The sequence below is a fragment of the Lepidochelys olivacea genome (genome assembly GCF_965140295.1).
Source record: "Lepidochelys olivacea isolate rLepOli2 genome assembly, chromosome: 8".
NCBI classification, from domain to species: Eukaryota; Metazoa; Chordata; order Testudines; family Cheloniidae; genus Lepidochelys; species Lepidochelys olivacea.
The window spans coordinates 953592-978124 of NC_140418.1; the positions used below are offsets into that span (position 1 = coordinate 953592).

Sequence of the window (24533 nt, forward strand, 5' to 3'; positions counted from 1 at the left end):
GAATTGGGGTGTGCGGGGATGGGTACATATGACCCATGTACCCATCCCCGCACATCTCCTGATTGGGGTGGGAGCAGGGCCCCAATGGGGTGCAGAGGGGAACTGGGGTGGGACCTACATACAGGCGGGGATGGGGGTCGGGTGCAAGTAGGGGATCAGGGCAGGTGAATTGGAGGCAGAAAGCAGTGGGGAGGCACAGGAGGCTGGGAGCAGAAGGGTTGTGGGGTGCAGGAGATCAGGAGCTAGGCATGAGTGCAAGTGGGGGACTGGGGAACGGGGGTGCAGGAGATGGGGTAGAGATTCTGGGGCAGGGCAGAGGATCGGGATATGGGTACAGGGAGCGGGGTGCAGGAGCTGGGGGATTGAGGTGTGGGGTGCAAGGGGCTGCAGGATGCGGGCAGGGGATCGGGGGGCGGGTACAGGAGCTAGGGGATTGGGGTGCAGGGGCAGGCAGGGGGTGCAGGGAGCGGGGTGCAGGGAGCGGGGGCAGGCGGGGGGCGGGGATTGGGGGCGGGGATCTGGGGGTGCAGGGAATGCAGGGGCGGGTATCGGGGAGCAGGCGGGGGGGCAGGGGATGCAGGAGGCGGGGATCGGGGAGCAGGGGGCAGGCAGGGATCGGGGGGGCAGGGGGCAGGCGGGGGGGCAGGGATCAGGGGCGGGGGGGTACAGGGATGCAGGGGGCGGGGATCGGGCGGCAGGCGGGGGGTACAGGGGTGCAGGGGGCAGGGGGTGCAGGGGTCGGGGATCGGGGAGGTACAGGGGGCAGGGATCGGGGAGGCAGGCGGGGGGGTACAGGGGATGCAGGGGCCAGGGGACGGGGATCGGGGCAGGGGCGGGGATCGGGGGGATACAGGAGTGCAGGGGGCGGGGATCGGAGGGACAGGCTGGGGGCCACAGGGATGTAGTGGGCGGGGATCGGGGGGCAGGCAGGGGGGCAGGGGGCAGGGATCGGGGGTACAGGGGTGCAAGGGGCAGGGATCGGGGGGCAGACGGGGGGCCAGGGGTGCAGGGGGGCGGGGATCGGGGGGTATAGGGGTGCAGGGGGCGGGGATCGGGGGGGCAGGCGGGGGGTACAGGGGTACAGGGGGGCCAGGATCGGGGGGTGCAGGGGGGCGCAGGGGGGCCGGGATCGGGGGCTGGGATCGGGGGGGGCAGGGGGTGCAGGGGGGCCGGGATCGGGGGGGCAGGGGGGGCGCAGGGGGGGCGGGATCGGGGGGGCGGGATCGGGGGGCGCAGGGGGGTGCAGGGGGGTGCAGGGGGGTGCAGGGGGGTCGGGATCGGGGGCCGGGATCGGGGGGTGCAGGGGGGGCGCAGGGGGGCCGGGATCGGGGGACGCAGGGGGGCCGGGGGGCACAGGGGGCGCAGGGGGGCCGGGATCGGGGGGCGCAGGGGGGCCGGGATCGGGGGGCGCAGGGGGGCCGGGATCGGGGGGCGCAGGGGGGCCGGGATCGGGGGGCCGGGATCGGGGGGCGCAGGAGGGGCCGGGATCGGGGGGCGCAGGAGGGGCGCAGGGGGGGCAGGAGGGGCCGGGATCAGGGGCCGGGATCGGGGGGCGCGGGGGGGCAGGGATCGGGGGGCGCGGGGGGGCGCAGGGGGGCCGGGATCGGGGGGCGGGATCGGGGGGCGCAGGGGGGCCGGGATCGGGGGGTGCAGGGGGGCGCAGGGGGGCCGGGATCGGGGGGGCGCAGGGGGGGCCGGTACCTGCGGGGCTCTGCCCGGCTCCGCGCTGCTGCCCGGCGCCGCCTCGGGGGGCTCTGCGGGGCCGGGGGGGGCGCGGGGGGGCCGGGATCGGGGGGCGCAGGGGGGCCGGGATCGGGGGGCGGGATCGGGGGGCGCAGGGGGGGCGCAGGGATCGGGGGGCGCAGGGGGGCCGGGATCGGGGGGCGCAGGGGGGCCGGGATCGGGGGGCGCAGGGGGGGCCGGTACCTGCGGGGCTCTGCCCGGCTCCGCCCGGCTCCGCGCTGCTGCCCGGCGCCGCCTCGGGGGGCTCTGCGGGGCCGGGAGCCGGGGGGGGCGCGGGGGGGGCCGGGATCGGGGGGTGCAGGGGGGGCGCAGGGGGGCCGGTACCTGCGGGGCTCTGCCCGGCTCCGCGCTGCTGCCCGGCGCCGCCTCGGGGGGCTCTGCGGGGCCGGGGGCCGGGGGGGGCGCGGGGGGGGCGGCGCCCCCCGCCCGCTCCCTGCGCGCCCCGGCCGCGGCCGCCGCCGCCCTGCTCCGCCTGCGAGTCATGCCCGGCCCGCGCCGCCGCCGACAGGACAACAGCCAATATGGCGGCGCGGCCCGTCCGGCCCCTGCCCGGGGGCGGCCCGGCGCGGGGAAGCCGCCGCCGCCATCGCCGGAGCGGGCAGCGGCCGGGCAGCGCGCCCCCAGCGGGCGGAGGGGGAAGCGCGCCGGGGGGGACGGGGGGGGACGGGAGGGACCTTGGCTGGGAGGGAGGGATTTGGCAGGAAGGGGGGGTGGGGAGGGGAGCGGGGGGAGGGAACTTGGCTGGGAGGGGAGTGGTGGGGAGGAGGGAGGGATTTGGCAGGAAGGGGGGGGCTGGGAGGGGAGCGGGGGGAGGGAACTTGGCTGGGAGGGGAGTGGTGGGGAGGAGGGAGGGATTTGGCAGGAAGGGGGGGGCTGGGAGGGGAGCGGGGGGAGGGAACTTGGCTGGGAGGGGAGTGGTGGGGAGGAGGGAGGGATTTGGCAGGAAGGGGGGGGCTGGGAGGGGAGCGGGGGGAGGGAACTTGGCTGGGAGGGGAGTGGAGGGGAGGAGGGAGGGATTTGGCAGGAAGGGGGGGGCTGGGAGGGGAGCAGGGGGAGGGAACTTGGCTGGGAGGGGAGTGGAGGGGAGGAGGGAGGGATTTGGCAGGAAGGGGGGGTGGGGAGGGAAGCCGGGGGGCGGGGGGGGAGGCAACTTGGCAGGAAGGGCCGGGCTGGAGGTAGAGAGCCCCCCCCAGCGCTGTGGGGTATGAGGGGGCGCTCAGGCAGGGTCCCCGTCTTGTCCCCATGTGCGTACCTTGCTGAGCCCCATGGAGGCCGGGGTGCTACTCTTGCTTTGCCCTGCCTGTCCCAGACACGTTCCCCTTTCCAAGGAGAGCCGCTGGGCAGGGTTCAGACCGGAGGCCCTGCGCCGTGGTCTGCCCCGGCAGCACTTCTCTCTCAGGGACAGAGAGCCTGCATGTGCCTGGGCTTTAGTTCCTGGCCCCGCGGCACGACCTGCTCAGGGTTACAGGGCTGCTCCTGCATTCATCCTTCCCATGAAGCAGAAGCCGGTCACGTCCCTGAGCAGCCAGCACGGCTGGGGCAGCTGCATGAAGCCAGAGAGGCCATGTGGCTGGCACTGCAGAGGGGAGCTTCTGGGTAGGCCTTTGCCACTTCGCTGTGTCCCCCCCCCCACACACACACACTTGTCCCCATCACCAAAGCACCAGGCTGCTGTACTGGGTGGAGAAGACACAGCCACAGCGCTCACAGGGCCAGCATCCGAACGAGCATTTCCCACCTGCGCCAGGCCAGCTGCTTAGCTCGCCAGGGCTGGGCTGATTGACGAGGCAGCCGGGGCACTGGTGGGATTGAAAGAGCTTTCTCGCTCCTGAGCGCCTCTGGCTGCTGCCCGTGCTGACCAGCTGCGAGCCGTCAGGGGAAAGGGGCTGCCACTCCCTCACAGCGGCTTCAGCCCTAGGTCCTGTCAGATCATGGGTGAAACAAGCAAGGTCAGCCCTCTGCCACGGCCACCCAGCCTTTCCTCCAAGCCTGTGGGGAGCGGATACAGGCTGGCGCTGCGTGGGGCGGCAGCAGTAGGACAGAGGACTGCACAGGGGGCTGTGCAGCTCTTGGGCTTGGCCATCTAGGAGCCCAGGCAGAAAACTCCAATCAAAGGATGGGGAAAATCAAGTGTTTCTGTAGTAACCAACCCTGCAGGGAACGGGGAGAGAACGGGGCTAGGAAGGAGAGAGAGCACTCTAATTGCATTGGGGCTCCCACAGCTGTGAGAGCAGTCCCAGAGCCATATTTCAAGAGGGCCTCTAGTTCCTGGTGTGCAGCTGTGTGCGAGTCGCACACCTGCTGCCAGGCTGAGCCACAGCAGGACGTCACACTTACCTGTCTTACCTGTCTCTGTAGGCAAAGGCTCTGTGGCACCCCTCACGCCAGAGCTCGCAGTGTCTGTAAGACAGGGGCACCAGGAGAAACAGAGGATTGTGCCCCACTTCTCTGTGTGGGCTGAAAGCAGGCCCCTTGCACAGTGAGAACCCAGCTTCCTCTAGCGGGCACTGTTCAGCAGGAATCAGGCCTGCCTGTGAGTCCATCACCATGGCTCTGGAATCAGCCGGCTGAGGGCGCTGTGGAGCGAGGTGCCACGCTGCCCAGCTGCTGGGCACATGGATCACTACAGTAGGGGTCTGCTCAGGCCTAATATTTATTCAGGAACCAGACCAAGCTCACCTGACCCAAGCCAAAGAGGGTCAAGTCATTTTCTAGCCCCCCCCCACCCCAAACTTGAGCCAGCTCCTGCCTGGGCGTTGCTGTGGTGGCTGTGTGCCCTAGCAGCTGCATGCCCAGCTCCTGGCAGCCCTCCATGCTGTGGGGTGAGCGGTGTTCGGACTGCTGCGCATCCTCACTTCACAGCAGTCACACAGGAGCGAAGTGGCAGTGGCTGTCAGGGGCAGGGCCCGTGCATGGACCCTGCGGGCAGGAGGCGGAGACCCAGCTCACCCCAGAGGGGCTGGCTTTTTTCTGACCCAGACTCGGTGCTTGTAGTCCAGTCTCATCTGGTTAAGTTGCAGGCCTCTGCAGTGCTTCCCCTGCTGCTTGGGCCCACGCAGCCCGGGCACGGATCACAGGACAAAGGTACAGGAATAGAGCAGGACAACTAGCAAATCCCGTTTCATGAAGCAAGGAGGGGGGCGGGGGAATTCAACCATTGAAAGGCAGCATGTTTAAAACTGACCTTTTCCATGCAGTGCACAAGCGTCCTGTGGTACTCACTGCCACAAGGTATCACCAAGGCAAAGACCTTCACAGGATTCCAAGAAAAAGGGCTGGACGTTTATATGGAGAACAGGAACATCCAACATGGCATAGGAAGGGTTAAAGACAAACCAACCTGAGGTGGGAAGGGGATCTAACCCCCCAGCTTCAGTTCAGGAATCCCCACTAGCTAATGGGGATTTGCACAAAGCTTCCCAGGGGCAGGCTGCCCTCACCCTACCAGTTGCTGGGTTTCTTGCAGCTTCCTCTGAAGCAGCAGATGGTGGTCAGTGTCAGGTGACCCTGATCTGCTCTGGTATGGTAGAGCCTAGGCTTCTACATGCACAATCCTATCAATCCCTGCGTGAGACGGATATTTTCTGTTTTTCCCTCAGCACCATCCCCACTCAGCATTCCTGAGGGTGAAACCACTGCCTTTCTCTTACCAATGCTCCCCCAGCCCGGGCCTTCCCCCAGGCTCCCTTGTCAGCAGGCACCCATTGGGCTCCCCCCTCAGACCTGCATCATCTCTCCTCTCCCCTCTGGGTTTTCTGGGGCTAGACCCCTTCCCAGGGAGCACCCCAAGTCCAAACGAAAGGCCAAAGAAAAATCTTCAGCCAAACAGCTCTTCCCCCGCCTCAGGCTTCATGGGAGTTCCCTCGTGGCCCTACCTCAGGCTTCCCCTGCAGGAGCCTAATCTGGACTCTGGTGCTACCTGTCAAGCCCTACACCAGGGCTTCACGGCAGGCTGCCTCCACTGGAGCACCCATGGCCTACGTAAAGGCCCAGCTCCGCCCTGTCTCGCCAGGAGGCAGTTAATCACCCCCAGGTGCGGACCATGAGTAACTGGGATTCTTTCCCTTGCCTTGTAGGTGATGGCAGGGAAGGTGCAGAGAAGGGCAACAAAAATGATCAGGGGTGTGAACAGCTTCCGTATGTTGAGAGATTAAAAAGGCTGGAACTCCTCAGCTTGGAAAAGAGAGGACTCAGGGGGAGATGAGAGCAGTCTATAAATCATGGCTGGTGTGGAGAAAGTGACTAGGGAAGTATTATTTACCCCTTCACATAACACAGGAACTAGGGAGTCACCCAAGGAAATTAAGAGGCAGCAGGTTTAAAACAAACAACAGGAAGTACTTCTTCACACAACGCACAGTCAACTTGTGGAACTTATTGCCAGAGGATGTTGTGACGGCCAGAAGTATAACTGGGTTCAAAAAAGAGCTAGATAAATTCATGGAGGATGGGTCCATCAATGGCTATTAGCCAGGATGGGCAGAGACACAACCCCATGCTCTGAGTGTGGCTAACCAATGTTTGCCAGAAGCTGGCAGTGGCTGACCAGGATGGATCACTCCAGGGCTTAAATTCTTATAGAGTATTTCCTGGAGCCCCCACATATCCCCTGCCCCAAACATGTTATAAAAACTCCAGGGGTTTTGAAAATATTTACCAGAGCTCGGCTCCAGACTGCTCCGGCTGAATTTAAGCCCTGGATCACTCGGTAATCGCCCTGTTCTCTTCACTCCCTCTGAAGCACCTGGCACTGGCCACTGTTGGCAGACAGGACACAGGGCTGGTTGGACCATTGGGCTGACCCAGTCTGGCTGTTCTTATGCTCTTACACAGAGACTCTAGGTGCATGGCCTCCGAAGGAGGCAGTCTCCTACTAGCAGGGCACCAATGTCCTTAAGAGCACTTACACTTCCTGGTGTGCTGTGGTGCAAAGACCCAAGCAGGGCCAGGAGCTGTCCTTGCCTCCCATGCAGGACCAGCAGGACTTGCATGCAGGACCAGCACATGGCTCACTGCAGCTTAATCACAGTCTTGCTCTTGGAGCCACCAGCTGGTGTCAGAGGCATCCCTGGCTTGGCTGCACCCGTGGCCTATGCTGGGATGAACGAGTTCTGCCTGGCTCAGCGAGTCCTGACAAACTTCAGAAAACCAAACAACTGCTCTGGGCTACGGTCCAGCCCATTGCAACACCCAGCCCTGCCCAGGGGCTGTCTCCCATCTAGTTAAAGGTACAGGGCAGCTACCCCAGCCAGGCCTGCTACCAGCATATGCTCGCTCCTCACAGTGCAAGAGGGATCTGGGCAGAGCACGGTGGGGGTCCCTGCTGCTGCTGTGGGCCATTGCAGACTTGGCTCCACACAAACCCAGGTGACCGGGGGTGGGGAGACACTCCAAGTCCTTTGGCTCAGCCCCTGCAGATCCGAGCAGGGGTGAGGCTATTGCCACGGAAGGGACGGTGGTTATGACTGTTGGACAGGCTGGGAGCAGGGCTGGGGCCAGACGACTCCATGAATAACAGACATGACTAGACTGTGGCTCAGGAGTGAAATCCCCTCCCCAGCTACCCTGCGGTTACGCAGAACCCAGGAAACCCCGGCCACCCTGCTGGCGGCAGCCTACCCGGCACCCCTACTGCTCCCCGTCACCCAAGGGCAAGCAGCCAGTGACTCTGGGTGTGGGGGTGTCTGGGGCCCTGCCTGCCTGCCTCCATCTCCTCCGCGGCCGTCCTTTGGGACCCTTCCAAACACTCCTCCGTGGGTCAGTCTGAGGCCGCTCTGTCCCTTGGGACACGTCCCACCCCACATGCATGGCGTCACACATCCTGCCCCCAGCACCCATTCCCGGGCCCCCGGGCCCAGCCCAGCAGGGGAACGGCCTGTCTCTGGTATCAGTGCCTTGGCATGCAGGGGCACGCCTGGGACGCCCTGCCCGGGTGGTGTAATGCACAAAGGGGGTGGGTTCTCCTCCTGTCTCCGGGGCACGGGGGGCTGGAAGCCGGGAGTCCTGAGTTCTAGCCCTGGCCCTGGGAGGGGAGCGGGTCTAGTGGTTGGCGGGGGAGGGGAGGGAGCCGGGACTCCTGGGTTCTATTCCAGACCTGCCACAGTGTGAGTTTGGGGCACGTCCCTTCCGCGCGGCGCACGCGGGGCTGAAGGAGAATTTGACCTGCCAGGGGCACTTTGAAAAGGGAGAGAAATCGGGGGCGCTGGGCGCGGGCTGGCCCCGGCAGGCACCGCCCCTGTTCCTCGTCCGGGCGGTGCCAGCTGCGGGCCCGCCCCGTGCGGGCGGCGAGGCGGGGAGCCGGGAGTCCGGGAGTCCGGGACCGGGCGCTGCGCTCCCGCCGCGCTCTCGACATGCTGCCCGCGGCCGTCAGGAAGTGGCTGCACCGCCCCAAGGTGAGACCCCAGTTCCCCCTGCCAGAGACCCCCCGTCCCACCCGCACCCGCCGGGACTCCCCTCTGCCCCCCGGGGGGGCTGCCAGAGACCCCCGTCCCACCCGCACCCGCCGGGACTCCCCTCTGCCCCCGGGGGGGCTGCCAGAGACCCCCCGTCCCACCCGCACCCGCCGGGACGCCCCTCTGCCCCCGGGGGGGCTGCCAGAGACCCCCCGTCCCACCCGCACCCGCCGGGACTCCCCTCTGCCCCCCGGGGGGGCTGCCAGAGACCCCCGTCCCACCCGCACCCGCCGGGACTCCCCTCTGCCCCCCGGGGGGCTGCCAGAGACCCCCCGTCCCACCCGCACCCGCCGGGACTCCCCTCTGCCCCCCGGGGGGCTGCCAGAGACCCCCGTCCCACCCGCACCCGCCGGGACTCCCCTCTGCCCCCCGGGGGGCTGCCAGAGACCCCCCGTCCCACCCGCACCCGCCGGGACTCCCCTCTGCCCCCCGGGGGGCTGCCAGAGACCCCCCGTCCCACCCCCACCCGCCGGGACTCCCCTCTGCCCCCGGGGGGGCTGCCAGAGACCCCCGTCCCACCCCCACCCGCCGGGACTCCCCTCTGCCCCCGGGGGGGCTGCCAGAGACCCCCGTCCCACCCCCACCCGCCGGGACTCCCCTCTGCCCTCGGGGGGGCTGCCAGAGACCCCCGTCCCACCCCCACCCGCCGGGACTCCCCTCTGCCCTCGGGGGGGCTGCCAGAGACCCCCGTCCCACCCCCACCCGCCGGGACTCCCCTCTGCCCTCGGGGGGGCTGCCAGAGACCCCCGTCCCACCCCCACCCGCCGGGACTCCCCTCTGCCCTCGGGGGGGCTGCCAGAGACCCCCGTCCCACCCCCACCCGCCGGGACTCCCCTCTGCCCCCGGGGGGGCTGCCAGAGACCCCTGTCCCACCCCCACCCGCCGGGACTCCCCTCTGCCCTCGGGGGGGCTGCCAGAGACCCCCTGTCCCACCTGCCGGGACTCCCCTCTGCCAGAGACCCCCGTCACACCCCCTGGGAATCCCATCTGCCCCCCAGGAGGGCTGCCAGAGACCCCCTGTCCCACCCCCACCCGCCGGGACTCCCCTCTGCCCCCCAGGGAGGCTCTCAGAGACCCCCTGTCCCACCCCCCAGGACTCCCATCTGCCCCCCTCGGGGTGCTGGCAGGAATCCCCTGCCCCAGTACCCTCCCCCCCATACCCCGTGCTCTTCCCAGGGATGGCAGGGAACTCATCCCTGGGTCCTGGGGGGCTGTGGGGCAGCCAAGCCAAGGATCAGATGAGGGGTGGGTTGCCCCTGTCGCTGGCAGCGATTCTCTGAGGTGGAGGGGGACGGCCTGGACTGGCAGTGCTGGCGGGGGGGCTTGGCTCTAGGGCCCTTTGCCCCAAGTTTTGCCCTCTGGCACAGTGCCCTGCCCTGGCCAGGAAGCGCTGCAGCCCCCTTGCAGGAGCCTGTCGGCACTGAGACTGGCCCCACGGCTCCCTGGTGTAAGTGCCCCGGTCTGAACCAGGCACCTAGGCTGTCCCTGCACCTGGCACTGCTGAGGAACCTGTCCGCTTGCCCTGGGTGCTGCTGTCCAGCCTCTCCCCAGACCTGGAGCTCCGGGCAGCCCCTGCCCCCTGTGCAGGCAGAGAGGGTGGAAGTGTCCCATCGACTCCTGGGGCCTGGCCCCTGTGTGTTCCCAGGGACACCCCTGGCCTGCCTAGCTCTGTACGCGCCCTGCAGCTCCTTCCCTCCGTCCAGAGAAGAGGGGCTTAGGCTGGGGGGTGGCTCAGCACAGTTCACGCTCCAGGGGCTGGACAGCGTCCACGGGGTCTGGCTGGGGTGAGAACCGGCCCACTCTTACTGCCCCTGCTGCTCTGCCAGCAGGGCTGGGCCCCGGGCCTGGGCTGGGCCAGAGCTGTGGGGAAGACGGGTACAAGAGCATGTCTCCGAGGTGACTAAGGTGGGTGGGGGAGGGCCACGGCCACAGCCTACACATGCCTGAAGGGTGTCAACAGGCAGGAGCTGTTTACCGGAGTCCCAGGCCTTCCACTCCAGCTTAAAAAAGGCCACATGTGGGCGGGGGGGTTGTCTTCCCCCATCCAGGAAGGGGAACGGGACTGGGTGGGGCCTGGCGCTCGGGGTGCTGACACCTAGACTGGAACAGGGCCAAGCAAGGCCCAGGAGGGAAGATCCCTGTCTTGGCCCTGAGGCCCGGCTCGGGGGGTGACCCAGCGCCAGGAGCTGCGTCTCTCTCTGAGGGGGGCTGGGGAAGGAACAGGAGGGCACAGCCAACCTAGCTGAGAGCCGGGCCCTGCCACTTCAACTTTCCCTGGAGGAAAGCTACAGGGAAGGCCCAGGCTGGGATTCCCCATGGCCAGCCCCAGGTGGGCCCTGTGTGCTTACGCCAGAGAGTCCTGGGTGACTGGGAAGCAGAGGGGCTGGAGGCAGGGTGTGTCCACAGGCAGCTCGGCAGGTGGATCCAGGCCGTGCTGTGGGCTGATGTTAGACACTGCCGAGGAAAGGCAACCGACTGCTCAGCTGCAAGGTGCCCTCCTGACGGCGGGAGGGGTGGCTTCCGGGTGAAGGGAAGAGCTGCAGGTGGCTAGTGGCCACTGTCCAGGCTTCTCTCTGCTTTTCCCCATGGGGGACGGGGGCTGCATTGCTAGCAGGCTGCAGTAGGCTGTTTGCCTTCTCCAGAGCGATGCTTTGAGGCCCAGAGGGGCTCTCTTGCTGTCCCTGATCAGTCTCACCGGCCCCTCCCAGAGTGGCTCCTGTGGTCTGCGGCTCTCTCCCACATGGGGCGAAGCAGGATGGGGATGCCGCCCCTCGCCCAGCTGGCAGTGTTACAGTAGGTTTGGGGGCTTTGCAGAGGCGAGGTGGTCCCGCGCAAGAGGTGCAGGAGTGAGGGTCTTAGCGCCAGGTGACCCCATTGTGTGCACGGCCCCGGGAGCCGTGTGTGTGTGGTGGGGAAAGAGGAGCTGCAGGGCTCTGTTCTCCTGTCCACGCCGTGGTCCCTGGATACCTTGTGGGGGCGACGCATCGCCCCAGCGACAGCATGTGGACACACGCTCTGCTCCCAGCCACTCTACAAGGCTTCTGGTCCCAGGACCTTAAAGGGACAGCAGCCTGGGCTTTCCCCAAGTCTGACTGATTGCCCTGGGCCCATCTTCCGCTCTCCCGGCACCTAGCTCTACCCTTCTCCGCGTTTCATCCTCTGTACAAGGCCCAGGCTTTAAGGGACACACCCCAGGCCAGGGGCTGACTGACCACTAGCTCTCACTATTCCCGAGGGCAGTCACCCTGTCACAAAGGCTGCCTTCTCAGACTCTTGTACCTGGGTGTGACATGTGCACACACGTCCAGCCCCACCCCTACTGGGATCCAGCTTGAGCTCATTAACCCTGTTCTACACCTGGGGAAACTGAGGTAGGGACTTGCACAGTCCACAGTGGGGGCTTTGCGTGGAACCAAAATGAGAGCTCCAGGATTCCTGGATCCCAGTCCTGTGCCTGGTCCACTCACTCTAGCTGCCTCTGCACAACCCAGTTCAGCGGCTGTGTGGTTAGCTAATTGTGGAGTGGCTTGGATTGAGGAAGCGTGTGAGAGGCCGGGCGTGCTGCAGGGGTGTGTGCTGCTAACCTGCTTCATGGCTGAGTCTCTTTGGCCTCTTACCGGGTTAGCTCCATCATGCCTGCCTGGGGCTTGTGTGACCTCATGGCCTTAGGCGGGGGCCTGCTGTGGCCCTGACTTCATTGCTGAAGAGCTCTGCACGGCTGTGGCTGTTCACAAGCATGTGCACTGGCTGGGCGCGTGCCGTGGCCTGAGAGACAGACCTCCTCGCTACGGTTTATAGGTGAGCTTCAACTGAGCCTGCAGCCCTCCTGCTGTCAGTCCTGCCCCAAACCCCGCTGCAGCACCCCCTGCTGGTCATGGGTGGCCCTGAAAAAATTCCACTGCTGGGCTTGGGGTGGGGGGCGGGATGGACGGACGGACAGATCAGTGTTCCTGGGAGCGTCAGCGACAGTTGGGATCTGTTGTGCTGCCCTCAGGGCAGGGGCTCCTGGCTCCTCTGGCAGCAGGAGAGCTGCAGGAATTCTCCAGGCGCGTCCCAACCCCTTCCCCCTCTGGAGGATTCGCTGGTTCTGGCTGGCACCCATGCTGGGAACCCTGCTGTCCGGCCTGCTGTGGCCAGGAGTGGCTTGGAGAACTGGTGTATTCTGCTCTCCTGGGCCCACAGACCTTGGAGGAAGTCCTCCTTTTCTTTTTGCGAATACAGACTAACACGGCTGTTACTCTGAAACCTGGAGGAAGGCCGACAGCCCCAAGAGCCCTAGGGGGCTGTTTGTCACGGCCTGGGACATGTTCACCCCAGGGCCAGATAGGGGCTAGGGGCTGCTCTGAACTCAGCCTCCTGCTGATGGAACAGCCGCGGCCTGCAGCTTTGCACTCAGCTCTGCTGGCCCGAGGCTGCCTAGAGATGATCTTGGCATCACAGGTTTCCTTGGGAGCAGCCTGGGGATCCCGACCGAGGACAGTAGCTGGATGCTCCTGGCCAGGCCATCGGCAATAATGGGGCCACTTGGCAGTCCATGTTGCACCAGACGTATCTAGCTCTTCAGACAGGGTATTGGGAGCCAGGACTCCTGGGTTCTGTCCCCGGCTCTGGAGGAACGTGGATGAGTTGCTGCCCCGTGTCTCTGGCTGGCGCACTGAGCGAAGGGCCGGGAGCGCCTTTTGACAAGCGGGTTCTGTGGCGTGAGGGTGCTCTCGCCATCCCCATCCCCACGCCATGACCTAGCCCCCCAGTAACAGGGAGGGAAATGAGGGGCCAAAGGACACGGTGCCCCTTGGGAATTTCGGGCTTGAGGCCCATGGCTGGTTCATGCTGCCACTGATGCTGCTGTCTGGCCTGAGGAGAGCCAAGCTCGCCCCATGCCCCCAGCTCTGAATCGCCTCTGGTGCTTACATGCTTGGCTGCAGTGCCCAGAGTACCGCTCCCCCCGGACCCACACGGCCTGTCCCTGAAGCTCTTCCTGCCCATGGGGGGCCCGGGGAACAGGACACAGTGCTGGCCCCTCGCGCGATGGGTTGGGAGGAGGCAGGTGCTGTCCGTCCTTCCTGCCTGTGCCCCTCCTCTGCTCACTGCGCTGCCCCAGACCCGCTCTGGCCACGTGGTGCATGTCGTACTGGCTCCATGTGAGCTCTTGGGGCCGAATATGAGCAAGCAGGACAGGGCTCTGGAGCTGGGCCTGTCCCCTTCCCCCTGTCACGGGGTCCCCGGGCGATGCTCTGGAACTGCTTCCCATGAAGCCAGGCTGGACTCTGGGGAAGTCTCCTCTCTGTGAGCAGCCTGTCTGCAGGACACACGGCTCACCCGGCTTCCACCTTCCTGGGCCTGACCTCGGAGCATTCAGCCTCCTCTGCCCCTCTGTGCGCTTCCCACAGCGAGTCCGCCCAGGTGGGGTCCTGGGGGAGCCAGAGGGTCCTGCCCCCCAACTCCACAGTCAGACGGGACTCCCAGCCAGCCAGTAAAACAGAAGGTTTATTAGACGACAGGAACATGGTCTAACACAGAGCTTGTAGGTGCAGAGAACAGGACCCATCAGCCGGGTCCATTTTGGGGGGGCGTGAGCCAGACAACCCCGTCTGCCCTTCACTCCTCGTCCCCAGCCAGCCCCAAACTGAAACTCTCTCCTGCTGCTCCTCCTCTGGGCTTTGTCCCTTTCCCAGGCCAGGAGGTCACCGGATTCCTTTGTTTTCCAACCCTTTAGGTCTCACCTTGGAGGGGGGAAGGGCCCAGGCCATCAGTGGCCAGGAAACAGGGTGTCGGCCGTTCTCTGTGTCCAGACCCCTGCACACACCTGTCCTCTAGGGCTCTGCAATGATCATACACCCTTACCCCACCCCCTAGAGACTTAAGAACTGCCTAGGGGAAACTGAGGCACCCCCACACTATTCAGAGGAAACACTAAGAACAGTCCCACTTCGTCACACCCCCTCCAGCAGTCAGGGCTCCCTGCAGTGCCTCCTGCTGGGGGAGGCTGGAGCCACAGCGCTCTGGTCCTTGGGGTGCCACAGTGACTGACAGAGGCTCCCCTTCTCCCTATGTCTCTCGCCAGCGATCCGACCCCAGGCTGCTGTCCCAGTTCTTCTACGCCGACGAGAGGGTGACCCGCGTGGTGATGGAAATAAATGGCCTGGACGTGGAGACAGACCCTCAGCAATACTTGGTGCTGCTAAACCAGCTGCACCTCAGCCAGGTACCCTGTGAACCAGGGCCCTGCCCCCCACATGAGGCCCAAGGCGTGTGCGCGTGCCCTGCCCTCAGCTGGAGTAGCGGGCTGTGCTGCTGTCCAGGGTGGGAGCGCAGCGAGGGCGGAGGGAGGGCTGGGACTTCAGGGCTGGGGCCCTGGCCCTGGTGGAGGAGCTGGGAGAGATGGTGCATGCTCTGTCCCGCCCTGCATGGCTTGGCAGGGACCCGCCAGCGACCAGCATCCCTCGTGTGTGGGACAGCAATCTCAACAGACGCCTCCTGCTCCCCTGCCCAGGCTCACCTGCTGACCCTCATCGAGCAGCTCATGAACGAGTGCATCCCCAAGGAGAGGCACTGCCGTGACTACCTTGCCAAGTTCCCGGAGGAGCTGCTGGTGGACAATCTGGGGAACCACGTGCTGTTTGCGGCTGAGGTCAGCCTGCGGTGATTCCCGGGGAGCAGTCCGGGAGCTCCCCTACCCCAGTCCTTCTAGGAAATGCACTTCCTGGAGCTGTCTGGAGCCTCAGAACCCCCTTTTGGGGGGCGCAGGAAGGGTGCCAGGATCCTTTGTATGGTCTCCCTCATGCTAGACTGGATTGCACCCAAGAGAGCCAGGGGCTAAAAACACCTGCTGTCCCCAGATACCTTGAGGGGAGGTGCCATGCAAGTGCCCCCCCCCACGCCCAACTGTCCAGCCCTGGGCTCCACCCAAGCAGACCACGTGCTCTGCCCAACTCCGAGGAGGCTGCCTGGCCCCTGGGCCTGTGCTGAGCCCACGACTCCTGTCACGTGCTCTCGGGGTGGTGGGATTCGGCTAGGTGGGCAGGGGAGGGGCTGCGCTGGGCTGGCTCCGTGAGCGGCTCGTGTGGTCTCCACAGTGTCTGGTGGCGGGCACCGTCCTGGAGCTGGAGGAAGCAGACGGGCTGCAGCTGCGTCCCCTGGCCAAGAACCTGGTGTGCAGCTTGCAGCTGGTGCGGAAAGTGCTGCGGGAGCAGAGCCTGAGCCAGGCCAGCCCCTGCTCGGAGCCCATGCGTATGGCGCTGATCCGGTTTGACACGCTCTTCGCTGAATTTGAACTCCGGTACGTGCCAGGCACAGAACTCAGCTTGGCTACAGAGGCCAGGTGCAAGCACTGGGGCAGGGCAGGCCAGCAGCCTCCGCCACCGCCCCGGCCATTCCTCAGCAGCCCAGAGAGCGCCAGGCTGGGCGTGGTGGGTGCAGAATGCCTGTAGCTGCTTGTCCTTCGTAGTGCGGGGGCTGTGACAAAGGGCATCCTCCGGGACAAGCCACTCTGGAGGGAGTCAAACAGGGCTAGATCTGCTGTCAGGAGCCCCCTGGGCACAATCTGGGCCCCTCGCTCCAGGCCAGAGTGTTCCAGGACACCCCGCTGGGTGCCCTGGGAAGCAGGACAGGGCTGGGATTCATGGCTGGCCTGTCTCTTGTAGCTACGTGTCCTTGCTGGTCACGGTGAAGTCCCCGGAGGAGCTCTACAAGCAGCAGGAGATCGTGGTGCTCTTCTGTGAGACAGTGGAGAGGTGAGGGGCTGCGCGGCTGGCAGGGCACCCTGAGGGGAGAGGCCCTGGGCAAGAATTGCTAATTCCGCCCCCGCTCCTACTTTGGGGTGTAGTTCCCCTGCAGCTTATGCAGGGGCTGCTGGATTCACCGGTGGTGAATGGGAGCTGAATGCCAGTCGATACAGGAGTGGGGACACCCCAGCTCCCCACTCCTTGGTGGGCGGGGAGCTCTCGCCTGCACCGCTCCATGAGCCAGCTGGGTGCTGAGCAGCTGGAGCGTCCCCCTGGCCGTTCCTGGAAGCAGGGTGCTTGGACTGCCACAATGTGGGGGCAGAGACTGTCCCCAGCCCCCGGCTGCTGCCTTGGGGTCACGCTCACAGAGCGTTCCTGGGGCGCCCCCAGCAAGCCTGCTGGGGAACCAAAGGGCATCAGGTTCACTGGGTCCCCCAGCCCACCTGCCAGGCCTGGCTTAAAGCAACAGCTGCTGCTCTTTGGCACGAAGCCCGTGGTCCCAGCCTGTCTCAAGCCCCCTGCCTCTGCCCTCCCTGAGCAGAGCCCTGAAACTCGGCTACCTGAGCCAGGACATGATTGACGGGTGCGAGCCGCTGCTGATGTTCACCATCCCCCGCCTGGCCATCATCAGGTGAGTGGGCAGCTCCGTGCTGGGGGGCTGAGGCTGCACAAGCCAGGGTGGTGTGGAGCCAGGCATCCCCCCACGCACTGGGCTTCCGGAGCTGTGGCCCAGGACTTCCCCAGGGTGGGGCAGTGGTTGCCCGACTCCAAGCTGCCCCATCTCTTCTCCTCTGCCCTGGGCTGGCTCCCGCTCTCCCCCCCCGCTGGGCGCCAGGCAGTGCAGCTGCCCCGGGACAGGGCACTTCCTCGCCCTGCTGCTGCAGAAGGGTCACTGGCCTGCGGGCGCCTGAGCTGAGCCCCTCTCCCCGTGAGCTCAGCTGCCCCGGGTGTGTCCCTAGGGGACCTGGAACCACTTCCCGACCACAGGGCCTGCACCACCCCTTGCCCCTTCCAGCCACTCGCTGAGCCTTTGGCTGCGCCCCGGCCTGGGCACTGGCCAGCGGCTGGTGGGAGGCTGGTGTCCTCCGGTTTGGAGCCCCAGACCGAGAGCCAGGGTTTGCTTTGAGACAGGGCTGGGAGGGGGCAGCCCAGGGCAGAGCTGACGGGGCTGCTCCCTCTCCCTGCATGCAGTGGGCTCCTCATCTATCCCGAGGGGCCCCTGGGCCTGGAGCGGAGGCCCGAGGAGACGTCCAGGCTCTTCAGCCCCTTTCGCAGCGTGCTGAAAAACATCAGGTAGGTGCACTGGGCCGTGGGGGGCAGCCATGGGGCAGGGGAGGGGGAGCGCCCGGGGGAGGGAGAGGGCTGGGCAGTGGGGCGGGGGAAGGGGAGCGCAGTGGGGAGGGGGAAGGGCAGCGCTGTGGGGTGGGGGGGGCTGGGCAGTGGGGAGCAGGGTGGGGAGGGCTGGGCAGTGGGGAGGGGGAAGGGGAGCGCTGTGGGGCGGGGGGGCTGGGCAGTGGGGAGGGGGAAGGGCAGCGCTGTGGGGCGGGGGGGGCTGGGCAGTGGGGAGCAGGGCGGGGGGGCTGGGCAGTGGGGAGGGGGAAGGGGAGCGCTGTGGGGCGGGGGGGCTGGGCAGTGGGGAGCAGGGTGGGGAGGGGGAAGGGGAGCGCTGTGGGGTGGGGGGGCTGGGTAATGGGGAGCACAGGGGCTCCAGTGGGGTTAATAAAGCCGGGGTGCGGTGCCCTTTGGCAGCACGACCCCTGGCCCGGCACAGACTGCCTCGCCAGTGCGCTCCTGGCGCTGGTGCCTGGGAGGGGCCCAGCTCAAGCTGTGGTGGGGCCCCAGGTGCCCGGTGGCATGGAGCTGCCCTCGCTCCCCTCCCGCCCGGCCCCCCAGCTGTGGGAGGGCAGAGGGAGGCCCAGCCTGGGAAGGTCTCATGCCCGTCTCCGGCAGGGACCTGCTGCGGGTGCTCTCGGAGGAGGAGCTCGCCCTGCTGGAGAAGACCCTGTGTGCTGCCGAATCGGAGGGTCCTTGCAGCGCAGCCGGTCCTGAGCCCAGGGGCGAAGCGGCTCCGGATACTCGTCGCCCTGCCCCCTGGTGCTCCCCGCAGCCCGCCCCCAACTGCTCTCTGCACCCCCCAGCTGCTGCGGGAGCCCAGCGCACGGTGGCCTGCAGCCGCGGAACAGCTGGAGCCCCAGGGGCTGCGAGTGGAGCCCCACAAAAGGGCAAGGAGGAGGCAAAGGAGCCAGTGCCCCCTGGCTCGGACCCTCTCCCCGAAAGGCCCCTGAGCGTGAGGACTAGTGATGTGGATGCGGCCTGCACAGGGTCAGCCTCGCCGGGCCTGTGGCCACCTGCTCAGGCTGGGCGCCAGGGGGTTCCTGGCAGAGCTGGCAATGCCAGCAGGGACATGCGGCTGCAGACGCATGCAGCCATGCCAGAGGGAGCAGGGCACGCTGACAGCATGGGGCCTCCCTGGGACAGAGGCCAGCAGCCCTGGGCATGCTCCACAGACCGTGGCCAGCTGGCACTAGTGGCTTCTAGGCCACAGGAGCCGACTCTGACAGGAGGATGCATGGAGGCCTGTGCCTGCCTGCAGAACGGGTGGGCGAGGCCTCTCCCCCCGCTCCTGCCTGGCAACAGCGGCGGGTAAGTGGTGATGAATGATAGGGCTCTGGAGCAGATACCCATGCCAGGGGCCCCAGCGAGCAGTTCCCTGGGGCAAACCAGTGCCTCCTCCAGGCCAAGCCTCGTAGCCCATGTGGCTACGAGTCACCTGAGGCAACCAAACCCAGTTCTGGTGTCTGAACTAGGGGCCAGTGCCGGTGGCAGGGGGTGAAGAAGGCAGGGAAGGCCCTGCTGTCGGATCAGATGGGGGCTTGATTGGGGGGGCAGGGAAGGGGGACCAACCTGTGCCCTCTTGTGTAACTGGCTCCTCTCTTCTGAGCAGGCCCCTGGGGCAACAGCCAGGCAGTGCCCGGGGCAGAGTGCTCCCCGGGGCTGTTCTGCCCGGCGCACGCTCAGAGCTCCGCTCCCGTTACAGCAGCACCCAGGACATGATCCACACGCTCTTCGTCTGCATCTCTGGTATGTGCTCTGCGCAGCGGGCCGGGAGAGAACTCTGGCCTCCTGCGCTGTCCCGCGCTGCAGTGGGGGAGCCGGGTCCAGGGCACGGGGCTGTCCTGGGCTCGCTGCGGGCAGTGGGGTGCCCTGTGAGGGGAGCGTGAGCCAGGCGCACAGAAACCTGCTTCTAGTCAGCTCTTGCCATGGGGCAGCAATGGCTCTTGCCAGCAGGTGTGACTGCAGGGGGTGCGTCCTCCAGGCGCTTCCCCACAGCGGGCAGCGGGGAGTGGCTCATCAGAGGGCACTGTCTTGCCACCCGCTGGGACCCCGCAAGGGGACAGAGGGAGCCGCAGCAGCGTGGAGCTAGCTGGGCCCATAGGACCTGGAGCGGTTCTGGAACAGGGCAGGGGGAGCATGCACACATGCTCCCAGCCGCTGGGCACAAGCGGACACGGCAGGCCGAGTGCCAGCCCCAGCCTGGTGCCTGTGCCCAGGCTGCCCAGCCCAGGACAGAGCCCGAGGGTAACGCTGCCCAAAACAGCGGCTCCGCCTATCTGCACAAGAGAGCCGTGGAGGCTACATGTCCCACCCGGCACTGCCTGCCAACGCTTGGCTTAAGCCTGAGCTTTGCTGCGGGATCTGCAGTCTCTGCAGGCTGCATCCTCGGCCAGAGCCCCGAGGGGGGGTCTGCGGGCCTGGAGGAGCCGAGCTCTGCGAGCACCTCGCGGACGTCCCTATAAAGTCCATTGTCGTCTGGGGACGCTGGTGTCTCCGTAGGCCACCCCATGCTGAGCGTGGGGCTAACCCCCCCGAACTGCCTGCAGACACAGCGGTGGCCAGCCCCAGACCGAGTCATTAGTGCGGAGTCCTTTGGCGCTGTCTGAATCTCACCCTGTGGGCCAAGCCACCAGCACTCCGGCAGAGCCCCTCTCTGGGGCAGCTGCAGGCCCCCGGGCCCTGACGCTGCTGCTCTCTCTCGGGCAGGGGTGGCAGACCAGCTGCAGACCAACTTCGCCAGCGACCTGCGGAGCATCCTGAAGACGGTGTTCCACATCGTGATGTCCCAGCCCGAGGCTCCGGTGGGGACAGATACCGGCCGTGAGTGATGCTCCTGCTCCGTCAGCTGCAGTCTCTCGGGAGGGGGTGGCTGTGGGGCTGGCCCAGAAGATGCTCCTCCCATCGGTCTTGTCTGTCACTCGCTGGTTAGTGGCAATGCCAAGCAGGGAGCCCCTTGCATGATGCTGGCTCCCAAATCTGCCCTGGGGAGGGTCCAGGGCTGGGGAGGCGCGATGGCCAAGCACACGGCTCAGGCAGCACCCCAGACAAAGTACACCCCACACTGTGGTACGGGGACTGCCCTGATGGGGCCGAGCAATTGCCCTGGAGCATGCGGCTGGCCTCTAAAGCTGCGGGACTGTCTGGGAGCCGATGTGCAGCACCAGCCCCACGCTGCGGGCTACAAACAGCATCGCCTTGTGCTGTGGGGCCCCAGCCCTCTGCCCACGGGGCGTGCGCCTGCTGGCAAGCTGCTGGGTCGCGAAGCAGGGAGCTGAGCAGCAGAAACCAGCCCCTCCCTGCTGCGAACAGCTCCTGTGTGCATGGTGCTGACGCTTCCCCTTGCACCCCAGAGGAGGAAGAAGCGGGAGAAGCTTCCCCCTTGGCAGACTGTGCTCTGTGCTCCAGCCACAGGGAGGGGAACAGGACCGGGCACGGAGACGGTAAGGGGGGTAGAGTGTGACTGGGGTCCCTGCTGGCCCCTAATTGTTGACTAAATAAACTCTTCCTTGGTCCCTGCTGTCAGCACCCTGGCACCACACGAGGTCTGATCCCACCCCGGCCTCCTGTTCCAGACAGTTCCAGTTTCCATGAGCAGCTCTTGGGTTGCTGGATCAGGGCACAGGGGCCCACTGTGATCACCAAATCGGCCCTCCTGTGTGAGACAGGGCAGAGGCCCCCGCAGCAATTCCTGGCTGCCTAGAGCGGCTGGTAGGAGAACAGCTGGGCTGGGTTTACATATTCCAGTGAGGAGAGAGCCACCCCGGCCCTCGGTAGTAGCTGTGCCAGTGGCTAGTTACCTGCGGGTCCCCGAGTGCTCCCCCTCCCACTGCTCCCTCATCCCCCCGCAGACTGACCTCACTTGCACCCTGCAGAACCGGCCCAAGCCCGTTCCTGTCAGGGGACACGGCCCTTAACGCCCCCTCAACGTAGCACCCACCAGGCTCCAGCATCTGCTTGCCACCCCCCCCAGGCTCCCCTCCTGCACCTCTGCACCCACGGCTACCCCAGCCCTTCCCCGAGTGCACCTGCTCTTCCCAGCCAGACCCCAGGTTCTGTTAAGGTCACCTCAGACAGGTCCACCCCTCCCCTGGCAAACCCCTTCTCCTGCCCCCCAGGGACCCACCTTGGTCTCTTCTCCTTGAGCTTTTATTGCGCCCAGGTGCTGCCCCGCCCTCCTAATTGGCCAAGCCGAGAGCACCTGTTCCAGCCCGGGGCCAGCCCCTGGGATGCCCTCACTGTGAAAGGTATCGAACCCTTGGAGCAGGCCCTTCCTCTCCAGCATGCTCCCCTCCCAGCTCTGGGCAGGCCCAGCTGTGCCCGGCCACCCCCTCACTTGAGGATTGGTGCAAAGTGAGGCTCCGGCCCCTGGGCTCGCACAAGATCCGGATCTCTGGCTGCCTTTCCCCCGTGACTAGCGGCAGGCTGGCCCAGTCGTTAGGGGCTCAGGTCCCCGTGTGACGGTGGGCAAGTGGCTGAGTCCTGTGCAGGAGGAGCAAGCCAGCCGGGGAGGCGTTCCAGTGGTGGGGACTGTCGGTGCCTGGCTGGCCGTGTCTGTGTGAGCTGCTCTGCCCGCCCCTTGCTGCTGGCACGCGGCAGGATCTGGTTTCTTCATGCGCCTCCTCGGGGCCCGGCTCGTCTCACCAGCTGCCCTCCTCCTGTCCCTCCGCAGGCATCTCCAGGCTGCCGCCCTGGGTGCCGGACGGCACCTGCAGCCGGTGCCCGGCGTGTCAGGCCCCCTTCTCCGTGGTCCGCCGGCGTCACCACTGCCGCAGCTGCGGGAAGGTAGGGAGCCGGGCTCGGGCAGGGGGCTCCCACCCTGCCGGCTGCGCTGGGGGCTCCTGCCAGCGGACGCCTGTGGGGTGGCGAGGAGGGGCAAACGAAGCCCCGTTGGCAGCGGGGCTGCTCCTGGGCAGCCCAGACTGGCTCCTCCCCAGCCTCTGAGTGGGCGGTGGGGCCCACGGGGGGAGGGCTGCGTGGACTGGCGGATGCAGGAACAGGCAAGTGCTCACGGCTGCTGCCCTTGGGCGCGCTGGGTGCCCCTGCCTCGGGTGGCCCTGCAGCGGGCCGGAGCTGGATTCCCGCGCGGCGCCCCTCACTCATGGCTCAGTTTCTTTCCCTGGCAGATCTTCTGCTCTCGCTGCTCCCAGCACACGGCGCCGCTCCCTCACTACGGCCTCCTGAAGCCAGTGCGTGTCTGCACTCACTGCTACACCATGCACCTCCCCGCCAGGCCCCCGACCCCCAGCCGCCCCTGAGCCGCTCTCGGCTGCGTGCGTTGGCGGCCCCAGTGGCGTGGATCATCGCACACCCTTTACCTCGGAAAGCTACCAAAGACTGCTCAGGGCTTCTGGCAGCCTGCACCACCTACGGAGCGGGCCGGGACTCTGCGCAGACCTGGTGGGGAGCTCCCGGAAGGGCTCTCACTACTTCTTGCAATGGGGTTTTTATCTTTAAGTCAAGGACTCCCTGTCTGAGCTGGAGGGTGGGCTGTGGAGACAGCAGATCCCCACGTGCACCCTCCCTGGATCTGAGCCAGCCAGCTGCACTCCAGCTGCCATCTCGGTAGGAAAGGGAGGGCCCACAGGGATGGTGCCTGGACTTGTGGGCACTGCACTCCAGCCACTCCTGCTCACTCTGACCACAGCAGATCCCCCTGGCAACAGAACCGGCTCCACAGTGACCCAGCCGGACTCGCCTGACGTGCTCCTCCCTGTTCCTAGTTCGAGGCGTTGGGACAGGCAGGGTCTGCTTCCTGAAGTGACTGCAGAGAACGCAGCCTGGTGCTGGCCACCTGGCCATGAGCTGGGCCCAGTGCCCCAGCCTCTTGTGCCACTCTCCCAAACGAAGCCAGGTGGGTTCAGGAGCTCAGTTCGTGTCCCAAGGAAGCTCTGAGGCCAGGGGTCTGGGCCTGCACGGCAGGGTACTAAGTGCTGGCTCTGGTGACAGTGGCAAGCCTCCCCTGCAGCACCAAGGCACGGTGGGGGGCCTAGGAACAGGGGGAGGACTCCTCCTCTCTTCTCTCCATCCCCGCCTGCCCCATGCTGTGGGCAAGGTGCATTGTCCTACTCACTGAACAGCTCAGATCAGCCACTGGGACTGGTGCCAGAAGCCAGCCCACCCTTGCACACTGTTGAAAGCAGGGCTGGGAAAACCTCAGTGTTGTATCTCGAGGGCTGCCCAGCCTTGCCGGGGGCAAGAGGGGCTCTGGGTGCTGCAGGGTCTGGCATGAGCAGTGACTAAACCCGGAGCCCCTAGACTCTACCCAGCCAAGGCAGCAACTAACAGGCACAGAGCAGATTGGAATGCAGGCAGCTGCCCCTGTGGAGTGCAGAGGAAGCGGCTGCCGCGGGAGACTCCGCATCCCAGTGAGCATAGGGGTCCGGCTGGCCCAATGGGGTGGTCCTGCCCACTGGCATCGGTCAGTGTGGGCTGCACCTTGACTCTGGGGGCGGGGGGGGGGGGCTGCAGGTGGTTCCTGAGCTGTTCCTTGTCCCCTGCCACTGTGTGTGTGTGGGGAGAGTTTCTCTTCCTCTTTCCAACCAGGGTCTCAAAGCGCTCACACTTTCCTCTCCCAAGCCCCGTGGTGGGATAGGTACCTCTGTCCTTGCATGGTTCTGCTCCCGAGCGGGCTGGAGGGGAGGATCGTGGCTCTGAGCTCCTGGCTGGGTTAGGGAAGCTGCAGCTGTTCTAGGCCCAGGCTGTAGCCTGCACCTGGGTAGGGTTGGTGGAAAGCTCTGCCAGGAAGAACAAGCCCTAGGCTGGATGAAGGCTAGTGCCCTGTGGAAGAGTGGCCACAGCCACGGCTGGGCACCCGCATGTGGCTGGCACGGTGCAGCAGGCCCTTTCTCAGGCAAGCTCCCATTCAGTCCCACACCTGCCAGCGTAGAGCCTAGCAAACGAAACGCCAACCAACAGCTCTCTTTGGCCCTGTCTGCAGCTTCACAGAGTCCCCCGCTCCTGGTGCTCGCTGCTGGGCTGGCCTGTGACCCTGACCACGAGGGGCAACCAAGCTTTCACTAAAAAAGTGCATCCAAGCACCCAGCTAGGCTGGAACGTAGGACAACGATTCTGTGTGTAACGCGCATACTTAAGAAGCAATGGCAAAAGTTATGTTTTGTTTCAGTGGCTCTTGTCCCTTTAAAGATGGGCAGGTGGCGGGAGCAGGTTACCTGCATCCATGAATGGCACAGGTTGTGCACAAGCAAAATGAAGTTTGGTTTTCAAATAATGCAGTAAACCAGGAACATTAGCTGCAGCTGGAGTAAGCCCTGAACCGTGG

General features: G+C 66.0%; 1 protein-coding gene across 1 annotated transcript; it reads left to right on the forward strand.

The window, feature by feature from the left end:
• The first annotated feature begins 8015 nt into the window (after window positions 1-8015).
• Window positions 8016-22635, forward strand: LOC311524667 (lateral signaling target protein 2 homolog). The gene is made up of 13 exons (XM_084635995.1): window positions 8016-8135; window positions 14260-14400; window positions 14689-14826; window positions 15272-15474; window positions 15839-15928; window positions 16461-16550; window positions 17111-17212; window positions 17870-18562; window positions 18864-19000; window positions 19961-20074; window positions 20605-20694; window positions 21924-22036; window positions 22378-22635. Exons 1-13 carry the CDS (start codon window positions 8094-8096, stop codon window positions 22507-22509), a joined length of 2085 nt encoding a protein of 694 aa, XP_084492121.1. The 5' UTR covers window positions 8016-8093; the 3' UTR covers window positions 22510-22635.
• Window positions 22636-24533: the final 1898 nt, after the last annotated feature.

Excerpts from the sequence above, each read along its gene's own strand:
- LOC311524667 (XM_084635995.1), top strand. The coding sequence starts at position 8,094 with ATGCTGCCCGCGGCCGTCAGGAAGTGGCTGCACCGCCCCAAG. Across the intron at positions 14,827-15,271 it reads ACGTGCTGTTTGCGGCTGAG|TGTCTGGTGGCGGGCACCGT; the intron begins GTCAGCCTGCGG and ends TGGTCTCCACAG. Across the intron at positions 22,037-22,377 it reads ACTGCCGCAGCTGCGGGAAG|ATCTTCTGCTCTCGCTGCTC; the intron begins GTAGGGAGCCGG and ends TTTCCCTGGCAG.